The sequence below is a fragment of the Leucopleurus acutus genome, assembly GCF_964270905.1.
Source record: "Leucopleurus acutus genome assembly, chromosome: 8".
NCBI classification, from domain to species: Eukaryota; Metazoa; Chordata; class Mammalia; order Artiodactyla; family Delphinidae; genus Leucopleurus; species Leucopleurus acutus.
Window position 1 is genome coordinate 18,531,289 of NC_139151.1, and position 11,681 is coordinate 18,542,969.

The 11,681-nt window shown below is 40.7% G+C and overlaps 1 protein-coding gene across 1 annotated transcript in view; it reads right to left on the minus strand.

The window, feature by feature from the left end:
• The window catches only part of LOC309964910 (NXPE family member 2-like), a gene marked incomplete at both ends in the record, with an annotated part of 66,843 nt that extends 56,126 nt beyond the window's left edge, over positions 1 to 10,717 (minus strand). Inside the window, 1 exon segment of the mRNA XM_082844094.1 lies at positions 10,649 to 10,717. Coding sequence (XP_082700220.1) covers positions 10,649 to 10,717 — 69 coding nt within the window.
• Between the last annotated feature and the right edge of the window lie 964 nt (positions 10,718 to 11,681).

Genomic DNA, 11,681 nt, shown 5'->3' on the forward strand with positions numbered 1-11,681 from the left:
CCTGTCTGAATTCCAGTATCTGGGTTATATTATTGTATATTAGTCTGATACTATTGATTGCTTTCCTCTTTACCATGGATTATTTTTCCTCGCTCTTCCTGTGTTCATCTCATATTTTATTCATTGTCATAAACAAAGTTTAGAAGAGTATAGACTGAAACAAACAGTATTTGTGCATAGAAGTAATACACCTCTTCTTCTAGGCCATCAGAATGTGTTGGAGGCCAGGGTTGGGGATGGGGGTGGTTCACTCAATCTAGTCAGTAGCTGAGCTGGGTTTGGGCCTTTTGTCACTATGTTGACCTTGGTTCAACACGAGCTTCAAATTTCTCTGGAGTTACTTTGTGCTTAGGGTGGGTATTGTTTCTATCGTGTTCCTGTTTCACCCTTTGCTTCACCCTTCCCTGTCTATGTCTCCGAGTCTCTCTCCACGCCTTGCCCCTTCTCCTGTGGTCGACTGCAGTTGTCTCTCACTTGGCACTGCCCAGCCTGGTGGGGAGAAGAAATGGCACTCTCTGCTGCTCTGGCTCAGCCTCCATCTTAGGCAAGCCCTATGCCCCTGGATTGGGCAGGAGTTGGGGGGTGGCTTTCTCAGTGGTCCTGTCCCCCTCCCCACAGCATTAGGAAATCTCTAATGGCCTGAGTCCAGGAGTTTCCCCTGCTCCCACAGGAGTCTACAGTTTTCTTCCTTCTCCACTTCCCCAGGCAGAGTCAGTCTTCACGTGTGCTCTGGGAAGTGTTCACTGTTCCTCCCGCAGTGGCACAAGCTTTTGCTCTTAGGGAAGAAGGATGCAGGGGAGACTTGGTGCCTTTCCCATCAAGCAGTTGCCTTCTCTTCCAGGCCTGTGCCACTGAGGGAGACTTCATCCAGCCTCCTGCCCTGATCCAAGTCTTCCTCGTGAGTGCTTGGTAGAGGCCCAAGGAGACGAGGTGGCAGGTAGGTGCAAAGTCTCTTCATGTCTTCACTCCTAGAAGCTCTCTATCCTTACACTAGCCCATACTCAGCTTTTAGCAAATTATTTTTTTTTTAAATAAACTAAATTCTTCTTACCCATCTCCCCCCGCAAAAGTGAGTCAATGTTTGTGTCCCTTCTCTTCTTGGAAGTACTTTGCTTTTGTCAGATTTTTAAGTTAGATGGTTGGCCTGTGACCCCAGTTTCTGGTAGTTAAACAAAAGTTATCTTTTTGTAGATTATCTGGATTTTTCCTGTGACTGTGGGAGTGATGATATTCCTGACGGCCAACTCCATCCTAGGCTGAAGTTGGAAGTCCTCCAGCATTTATTTCAAAGGGATAAAAAAAAAACAGTTTAGGGAGACAAAGATCCTCGGACCAAAGAAGAAAACTTTTTTTTTTTAATTTTTATTTATTTCTGGCTGCGTTGGGTCTTCGTTGCTGCACTCGGGCTTTCTCTAGTTGCACCAAGTGGGAGCTACTCTTCGTTGCGGTGTGCGGGCTTCTCATTGTGGTGGCTTCTCTTGTTGTGGAGCACGGGCTCTAGGGCACACGGGCTTCAGTAGTTGTGGCGCACAAGCTTAGTTGCTCCGCAGCATGTGGTATCTTGCCAGACAAGGGCTCGAGCCCATGTCCCCTGCATTGGCAGGCGGATTCTTAACCACTGCACCACCAGGGAAGTCCTGAAGAGAAAAACCTTAATTTAAAGAAAGCACATGTTCAATGAGCTGATTGGACATTGTCTACAACTAAAAGTAAGTAATTGTCTGTTATATTCCCTTTTGATTGAGGAAGATTATGGCATTAAATGAGACGAAGAAGTTTTGCTCAGAATGCAAATTTGCAACTGTAGGCTAATTTTTAACTGAAAATATCATATTTATCTAAATTAGTGGAAAATACACTAGAGTAAGTATAAGAACAGGGGTTCTTAATTTTTTGGGGGGGAGGCATAGAACCCTTTCACAATCTATGAAACTTTTCTCAAAACAATATTAAGTGCATGAATTAAAATATGTAGGATTTAAAAGGAAATTAATTATACTGAATTATAGTTTTCAAAGTATTTTAAAATATGATATAGAAATATATGCCCTTCCAATTTACCACATTAAATAACAACGGTTTACAACAATTTCAAAGTAGTGGTGAGAGTAAATGCTATTTTGCGAAATCCGCAACAACTGTGACATGATATGAAATATTTGTGATTTTTAATGGCTTAAATATTAGATATTACTAATACTATTGAACTTTATTATCTACATACAAAAATTTTAAAATGCTGACTCTCAGTGAGATGTTAGTGAAAATAAAGATGCAACCTTTTTCCCATCTAAATTCACAGACTCCTCTGATTTCCATCTACGGATCTCCCAAGGGGACCATTGGATTAAGAAACATCTGTGCTAGAAAGAGAGCTCTCAAAAGCAATCAGAGGTAGAGAGAGGAAAGTCAGAGAAGGCTTTAGGAAAACTCCAGGTGGAGATCACAGCATCTGCAAAAATATGCAGATGAGGATGAATGTAGTACATTCAGAGAACTGAAAGTAATTCAGCATTTTAGGACACAACCCTATCACTACTACTAGTTACCATTTACTGAGGACTTTTTAGACGCCAAGTGCTGTATTAAGTATGTTATAAATTCTTTTCATGTAATTAAGTCCTCACAATATCTCTTTGAGGTAAACATATTGAGGAAATTGGGAGATTTTAAACAACTTTCCTAAGATCAAGCAGCTTGTATGTTGCAAAGCATGTATACAAACCTAGATCTATTTCATTCAAAGCTCATGAGGGGCTTTGGGTGTGTCTTCATCTGTGTAGGAGGGAAGCATTTCAGTCTGGAAATTCTCAGGGATGAACACTCTTGAATGCCATACTAAGGAGAGTGATTGTACCCTGAAAGCCAGTGCGGGGGGTGGTCCCTTCTTTCCAGCTTCATCTCCTGCCTCTTCACATACACCTCAGCCACCTTGTACCACCACCATTCCCAAACATAACTTGATTTTCCCATTTTATGCTTTGCCCATGATTTCCCCTCTGCCTGGAATGCCCTCCTTCCAGGTATGCCTTTGTCTCCTGGCTAACTAGGACTCACCTTTCAAGACTTCATGGGGAGTCCCACTCTCGTTCACAAATGTAGATACCATCCTTGTTTAGGAAAGCAGAATCCTAAGCTTTCTAGAGGCAGGTGGAAAGGAAACCAGGATAGGGGCCATTCTAGCAGGAAAAGAGAATGCAATATGGAATAAGAGCAGCAAAGGGTAAAATATGTTTAAAGCTACTTTCTTGGTGAGGAAAAAAATGTGACAGCAAAAGAGGAATCAAGAGGAAAATTAGATGGTTTATTGTCTGCATAATAAGATTGCTGAGCTTACAGAGAAAAAAAAGTAACATATGCTGACCGAAAAGGCTACCCTTTCCTTGAACAACCCTGGAGTCAGCCCTACAGAGTAAGTTTATATTGTTTGCTTAAGATTACCTTTGCATCTCCAATCTCCAACTGCTAAATCTTGTTTTTTTAACATCTTTATTGGAGTATAATTGCTTTACAATGGTGCGTTAGTTTCTACTTTATAAAAAAGTGAATCAGTTATACATATACATATGTTCCCATACCTCTTCCCTCTTGTGTCTCCTTCCCTCCCACCCTCCCTATCCCACCCCTCCAGGCGATCACAAAGCACCGAGCTGATCTCCCTGTGTTATGCAGCTGCTTCCCACTAGCTATCTACCTTACATTTGGTAGTGTATATACGTCCATGCCTCTCTCTCGCTTTGTCACAGCTTACCCTTCCCCCTCCCCATATCCTCAAGTCCATTCTCTAGTAGGTCTGTGTCTTTTTTTCTGTCTTACCCCTAGGTTCTCCATGACAGTTTTTTATTTCTTAAATTCAATATATATGTGTTAGCATACAGTATTTGTCTCTCTCTTTCTGACTTACTTCACTCTGTATGACAGACTCTAGGTCTATCTACCTCATTACAAATAGCTCAATTTCATTTCTTTTTATGGCTGAGTAATATTCCATTGTACATATGTGCCACATCTTCTTTATCCATTCATCCGATGACGGACACTTAGGTTGTTACCATCTCCGGGCTATTGTTAAGTAGAGCTGCAATGAATATTTTGGTACATGACACTTTTTGAATTATAGTTTTCTTGGGGTATATGCCCAGTAGTGGGATTGCTGGGTCATATGGTAGTTCTATTTGTAGTTTTTCAAGGAATCTCCATACTGTTCTCAACAGTGGCTGTATCAATTTACATTCCCACCAACAGTGCCAGAGGGTTCCCTTTTCTCCACACCCTCTCCAGCATTTATTGTTTCTAGATTTTTTGATGATGGCCATTCTGACCGGTGTGAGATGATATCTCATTGTAGTTTTGATTTGCATTTCTCTAATGATTAGTGATGTTGAGCATTCTTTCATGTGTTTGTTGGCAGTCTGTATATCTTCTTTGGAGAAATGTCTATTTAGGTCTTCTGCCCATTTTTGGATTGGGTTGTTTATTTTTTTTGATATTGAGCTGCATGAGCGGCTTGTAAATTTTGGAGATTAATCCTTTGTCAGTTGCTTCATTCGCAAATATTTTCTCCCATTCTGAGGGTTGTCTTATGGTCTTGTTTATGGTTTCCTTTGCTGTGCAAAAGCTTTGACGTTTCATTAGATCCCATTTGTTTATTTTTGTTTTTATTTCCATTTCTCTAGGAGGTGGGTCAAAAAGGATCTTGCTGTGATTTATGTCATAGAGTGTTCTGCCTATGTTTTCCTCTAAGAGTTTTATAGTTTCTGACCTTACAGTTAGGTATTTAATCCACTTTGAGTCTTCCAATCCAAGAACATGGTATATCTCTCCATCTGTTTGTGTCATTTTTTATTTCTTTCATCAGTGTTTTATAGTTTTCTGAGTACAAGTCTTTTGCCTCCTTAGGTAGGTTTATTCTTAGGTATTTTACCCCTTTTGTTGTGATGCTAAATGAGATTATTTCCTTAATTTCTCTTTCTGATTTTTCATTGTTAGTGTATAGGAATGCCAGAGATTTCTGTGCATTACTTTTGTATTCTGCAACTTTACCAAATTCACTGCTTAGTTCTAGTAGTTGTTTATTGGCACCTTTAGGATTTTCTATGTATAGTATTATGTCATCTGCAAACAGTGACAGTTTTACTTCTTCTTTTCCAATTTGTATTTGTTTTATTTCTTTTTCTTCTCTGATTACAGTGGCTAGGACTTCCAAAACTATGTTGAATAATAGTGGTGAGCATGCACATCCTTGTCTTGTTCCTGATCTTAGAGGAAATGCTTTCAGTTTTTCCCCATTGAGTATGATGCTTGCTGTGGGTTTGTCATATATGGCCTTAATTATGTTGAGGTAGTTTCCCTCTATGCCCATATTCTGGAAAGTTTTCATCATAAATGGGTGTTGAATTTTGTCAGAATCTTTTTCTGCATCTATTAAATGATCATATGGTTTTTACTCCTTAATTTGTTAACATGGTGTATTACATTGATTGAACTGCGCACATTGAAGAATCCTTGCATTCCTGGGTTAAATCCCACTTGATCATGGTGTATGATCCTTTTAATGTGTTGTTGGATTCTATTTGCTAGTATTGTATTCAGGATTTTTTCATCTATGTTCATCAGTGATATTGGTCTGTAATTTTCTTTTTTGTGGGATATCTTTGTCTGGTTTTGGTGTCAGGGTGATGGTGGCTTCATAGAACAAATTTGGGAGTGTTCCTCCCTCTGCAGTTTTTTGGAAGAGTTTGAGAAGGATGGGTGTTAGCTCTTCTCTAAATGTTTGATAGAATTCACCTGTGAAGCTATCTGGTCCTGGACTTTTGTTTGTTGGAAGATTTTTAATTACTGTTTCAAATTCATTACTTGTGATAGGTCTGTTTATATTTTCTAATTCTTCCTGGTTCAGTCTTGGAAAATTGTATCTTTCCAAGAATTTGTCCATTTCTTCATGGTTGTCCATTTTATTGGCATATAGTTGTTTGTAGTAGTCTCATAATCCTTTGTATTTCTGCAGTGTGAGCTGTGATTTCTCCTTTTTCATTTCTAATTTTATTGATTTGCATCCTCTCCCTTTTTTTCTTGATTAGTCTGGCTAAAGGTTTATCAATTTTGTTTATCTTCTCAAAGAACCAACTTTTTGTTTTATTGATCTTTGCTATTGTTTTCTTTTTTCTATTTTGTTTATTTCTACTCTGATCTTTATGATTTCTTTCCTTCTACTGACTTTGGCTTTTCTTTTTTCTTCTTTCTCTAGTTGTTTTAGGTGTACGGTTAGATTGTTTATTTGAGATTTTTCTTGTGTCTTGAGGTGAGATTGAATTGCTGTAAAATTCCCTCTTAGTGCTGCTTTTGTTGAATCGCATAGGTTTGGGGTCATTGTGTTTTCATTTTCATTTGTTTCTATTTTTTCATTTGTTTCATTTTCATTTGTTTCTATGTATTTTTTTATTTCTTCTTTGATTTCTTCAGTGATCTCTTGGTTATTTAGTAGCACACTGTTTAGTCTCCTTGTATTTGTGTTTTATACAGTTTTTTTCCTGTAATTGATTTCCAGTCTCATAGTGTTGTGGTCAGAAAAGATGCTTGATACGATTTCAATTTTCTTACATTTTCTGAGGCTTGATTTTTGACCCAAGATGTGATCTATCCTGGAGAATGTTCCATGTGCACTTGAGAAGAAAGTGTAATCTGCTGGTTTTGGATAGAATGTCCTATAAATATCAATTAAACCTATCTGGTCTATTGTGTCATCTAAAGATTGTGTTTCCTCATTAATTTTCTGTCTGAATGATCTGTCCATTGGTGTAAGTGAGGTGTTAAAGTCCCCCACTAATATTGTGTTACACTCAATTTCCTCTTTTATGGCTGTTAGCATTTGCTTTATGTATTAAGGTACTACTATGTTGAGTGGATATATATTTATAATTGTTATATCTTCTTCTTGGATTGATCCCTTGATCATTATGTAGTGTCCTTCCTTGTCTTTTGTACATTCTTTATTTTAAAGTCTATTTTATCTGATATGAGTATTGCTACTCCAGCTTTCTTTTTTTTTTTTTTTTTTGCGGTACACGGGCCTCTCACTGTTGTGGCCCCTCCTGCTGCGGAGCACAGGCTCCGCACGCGCAGGCTCAGCGGCCATGGCTCACGGGCCTAGCCGCTCTGTGGCATGAGGGATCCTCCTGGACTGGGGCACGAACCCGTGTCCCCTGCATCGGCAGGCAGACTCTCAACCACTGCGCCACCAGGGAAGCCCTCCAGCTTTCTTTTGGTTTCCATTTGCATGGAATATCTTTTTCCACCCCCTCACTTTCAGTCTGTATGTGTCCCTAGGTCTGAAGTGGGTCTCTTGTAGACTTCATATATATGGGTCTTGTTTTTGTATCCATTCAGCTAGCCTGTGTCTTTTGTTTGGAGCATTTAATCCATTTACATTTAAGGTAATTATCTATATGTATGTTCCTATTAACATTTTCTTGATTGTTTTGGGTTTGTTATTGTAGGTCTTTTCCTTCTCTTGTGTTTCCTGCCTAGAGAAGTTCCTTTAGCATTTGTTGTAAAGCTGGTTTGGTGGTGCTGAATTCTCTTAGCTTTTGCTCTCTGTAAAGGTTTAAATTTCTCTCCATCAAATCTGAATGAGATCCTTGCTGGGTAGAGTAATTTTGGTTGTAGGTTTTTCTCTTTCATCACTTTAAGTATATCCTGCCACTCCTTTCTGGCTTGCAGAGTTTCTGCTGAAAAATCAGCTGATAACCTTATGGAGATTCCTTTGTATGTTATTTTTTGCTTTTCCCTTGCTGCTTTTTATATTTTTTCTTTGAATTTAATTTTTGTTAGTTTGATTAATATGTGTCTGGGTGTGTTTCTCCTAGGGTTTATCCTGTATGGGACTCTGTGAGCTTCCTGAACTTGGTTGACTATTTCCATTCCCATGTTAAGGAAGTTTTCCACCATAATCTCTTCAAATATTTTCTCAGACCCTTTCTTTTTCTCTTCTTCTTCTGGGACCCCTATAATTCAAATGTTGGCACATTTAATGTTGTCCCAGAAGTCTCTGAGATTGTCTTCAATTCTTTTCATTCTTTTTTCTTTATTCTGCTCCTCAGCAGTTATTTCCACCATGCTGTCTTCCAGCTCACTTATTCATTCTTCTGCCTCAGTTATTCTGTTATTGATTCCTTCTAGTGTATTTTTCATTTCAGTTATTGTGTTGTTCATATCTGTTTGTTTGTTCTTAAATTCTTCTAGATCTTTGTTAAATATTTCTTGTATTTTCTCAATCCATACCTCCATTCTATTTCCGATATTCTCAATCATCTTTACTATCATTACTCTGAATTCTTTTTCAGATTGGTTGCCTAATTCCTCTTCATTTATTTGGTCTTGTAGGTTTTTACCTTGCTCCTTCATCTGTGACATATTTTTTGTCATCTCACTTTTTTGATGAGTGGGATTGTGTTCTTGTCTTACTGGTTGTTTGGCCTGAGGCTTCCAGCACTGGAGTTTGTAGGTTATTGGGTAGAGCTCGGTTTTGGTGCCAAGATGTGGACCTCTGGGAAACCTCACTCCATGGAATATTCCCTGGGGTCAGGTTCTCTGTTAGTCCAGTGGTTCAGACTCTGAGCTCCCACCACAGGAGCTCTGGCCTGACCCCCAGCCCGTGAACCAAGATCCCACAAGCCTCACAGCGCAGGAAAAAAAAAGAAAAGAAAGAAAGGAGCAGAACAATAACAAAGAGTAAAAAATAAAATAAGGTTAGAAAACTAACAGATATGTTAGAAAGCATTAAAAAATTAAAATATAGATGAAACAACAACCAGAAGGTAAAACAGAACCACAGTAGTAAAAAAGAGGAGAAAAAAAAAAAGCTGGAAAAGGCCTTGGCTCTGGGGGGTGTGGCTTAGGCAGGGGTGGGGTTTAGGGGGTTGGTGGGGCCTATGCTTAGGACCCACTGGGCAGAAGAGGCCCTGGGGGAGGGCGGGTGCTTTGGCTTAATGCAGCAGGAGGGGCCCAGGAGTGTCTCTGGACTTAGAGGTCAGAGGACCAGGTCCAGGACCCCAGCAGGCTCACTGGGCCTGAGTGGGTGGGGGAAATGCTAGGTGCATTCTGCCCTGTTGCTCCAATCCTGGAGGGCCTCTCCCCATTGGCCTCTCTTCTACTTCCCCCCTCCCTCCCTCCTATGCCTCTAGGAGCCATGTGGCCAGAGGTGGCCCCAGAAGTCAGGGGACCAGACCCAGAAGCCCAACAGGCTTCCCTAGGAGGAGTGGGTGGAGGAAACACCCTCTGCATCTCCCCTGATCTTCCAATCCCGGAGGGCCCCTCCCTGTCTGCCTCTACTCCTCTTCCCCCCTCCTCCCTCCCTCCCTCCTATGCCCCTAGGACCCCCAGAGCTGGAGGGGGCCTCAGAGAACACAGAACCAGGCTCAGGACCCCAGCAGGCTTCCCAGGGCCCGAGTGGGTGGGGGAAATGCCCACTGCACCTTCCCTGATCTTCTGGCCCTGGAGGGTCACCCCCCACCACCTGCCTCTCTTCCTCTTCCCCCCTCCTCCCTCCCTCCCATGCCCCTAAGACCCACAAGGCCAGAGGGGGCCCCGGAGAATGAAGTACGAGGCCAGGTCCCAGCAGGTCCCCAGGCCGAGTGGGCAGGGGAAACACCAGCCACACCTCCCCTGATCCTCTGATCCTGGAGGGACCCTCCTGGTCCACCTCTCCTCTTCTCCCCCTACCTCCCTCCTACACCCCTAGGACCAACATGGCCCAGAGGGGGCCATGGAGGACAGGGGATCCGGCCCGGGAGCCCAACACGTTTCCTGGGGCTGAGTGAGTGGGAGAAACACCTGCCCTGCCTCCCCTGATCCTCTGAGCCCCTAAGGGTCCCTCCAGGCATGGGAACCACTCCCCCCTCCCAGCCACCCCTCAGGGGCACCAGTCCTGTCCGGCTTCCACTTCTCCTCCCCGCTCACCCACCCCCCGCATCCTACCCAGTTGCTCACGGGTTCCTCCCATCTCCTTGGGCATCAAGGTCCCCTACCAGTGTCCAGCAGGCACCCTAGTTGTAGGGAGACTCAAACTCCGTGTCTTCCCACACTGCCGTCTTGACTCCAACCCCCAATACCAGACTATCTTAATTGCAATTGCTTTTTAATAAAATGTTATCTGGTAGGATAGGCCGTTCATTTTAAGCTTCTTCTACAGGTTTGGCTTCCTACTTTTGGTTTGTTGCTCTCCCATATAATAATTAGTCATCATATAGAGGTCTGATAGAATTTGGGGGAGAATTGCAATCCACATGATATTAAACTTTCTTATTCATAAACATGACATACCATTTCATTTATTCAGGTCTTCTTTTATGTCCTTCAGTGTTTCACAATGTTGCCCATAAAAATGTTTTATATCCTGTTTTAATTTTAGATGTTACTGCAAATAGAAGTTTTTACATTATATTTTTAATTGGTCATTATTACTGCTTAGAATACAATTGATTTTATATGTTGATTAGTTTCCTAGGGCTGCCATAACAAAGTACGATAAACTGTGTGGCTGAAAACACATAAATTTATTCTCTCACAGTTTGGGAGGCTAGATTCTGAAATCAAGGTGTCAGTAAGATGACACTCCCTCTGAAGGCTCTAGGGAAGAATCCTTGCTTACCTGCCTCAGCTTCCAGTGGCCCCAGGCATTTCTTGGCTTCCGGCAACAGACTCCAATCTCTGCCTCCATCTCCATATGGCCTCTTTCGCTCTGTGTCCTCTTTTCTTTTTACAAGGACACCAGTCATTGAACTTCAGGCCTAACCTAAATTGAGAATGATTCCATCTTGAGATCCTTAACTAATTACATCTGCAAAGACCCTATTTCTAAATAAGGTCACAATCTGAGATTCCAGGTGGACATGAATTTGGGATGGACACTATTCAACTCACTTACAATCTTATATCAAACAACTTGACCAAATTTTCTTATTATTTCTAATAGTTTGTGGATTATCATATCTTTTATGTCATCTTCAAACAGACAATTTTCTCATTTTCTGTCTCTTCTGTCATTCCTTTTTTGTTCCCCCTTAGGTCTTCTTACTTTTGCTACAACCCCATGAAAATATTGAACAAAAGTTGTAATGACAAGCAACTTTAATTTGTTACTAACTTGAGTATGAATTCTTCTAAAATTTCACAGGTAAGTGTAATGTAATATTTGATGTAGGGCTTTAATAAACATCCTGTATTATACTAATCCAGTTTCCTTCAATTCCTAGTTTGCTAAGAGGTTGTTTTTACATTGTTGTGTTTTCAAATTATGAATGAGTGTTGCATTTTATTGTCTTATTTTTCAGCATCAATTGAAATGATCACATTTCTTTTATCTAACTGTTAATGTAGTTGTCAGGGAGGAAAAATTGTTCCTCTATCCTCCTACGTTCAGCAGCTGGAGTCCTATATATATTGTCTTTTTCTCTTGATCAGATTTACTAGAAAGTTGCTCATTTTTAGTTTTGTTCTAAGAATTGGCTTTTTATTCTGTTAATCATTTCTATTGTTCCTCTGTTTTATCTCTTATTAGTATCTGCTCCTACATTTGTGAATTCCTTACTTCTACTTTCTTTGGGTTTACTATGCTGTTCTTTCTCTATTCTTGACTTGGACATCTAGCTCATTTAGTATTAATGCTTATTGCTATTTAATAG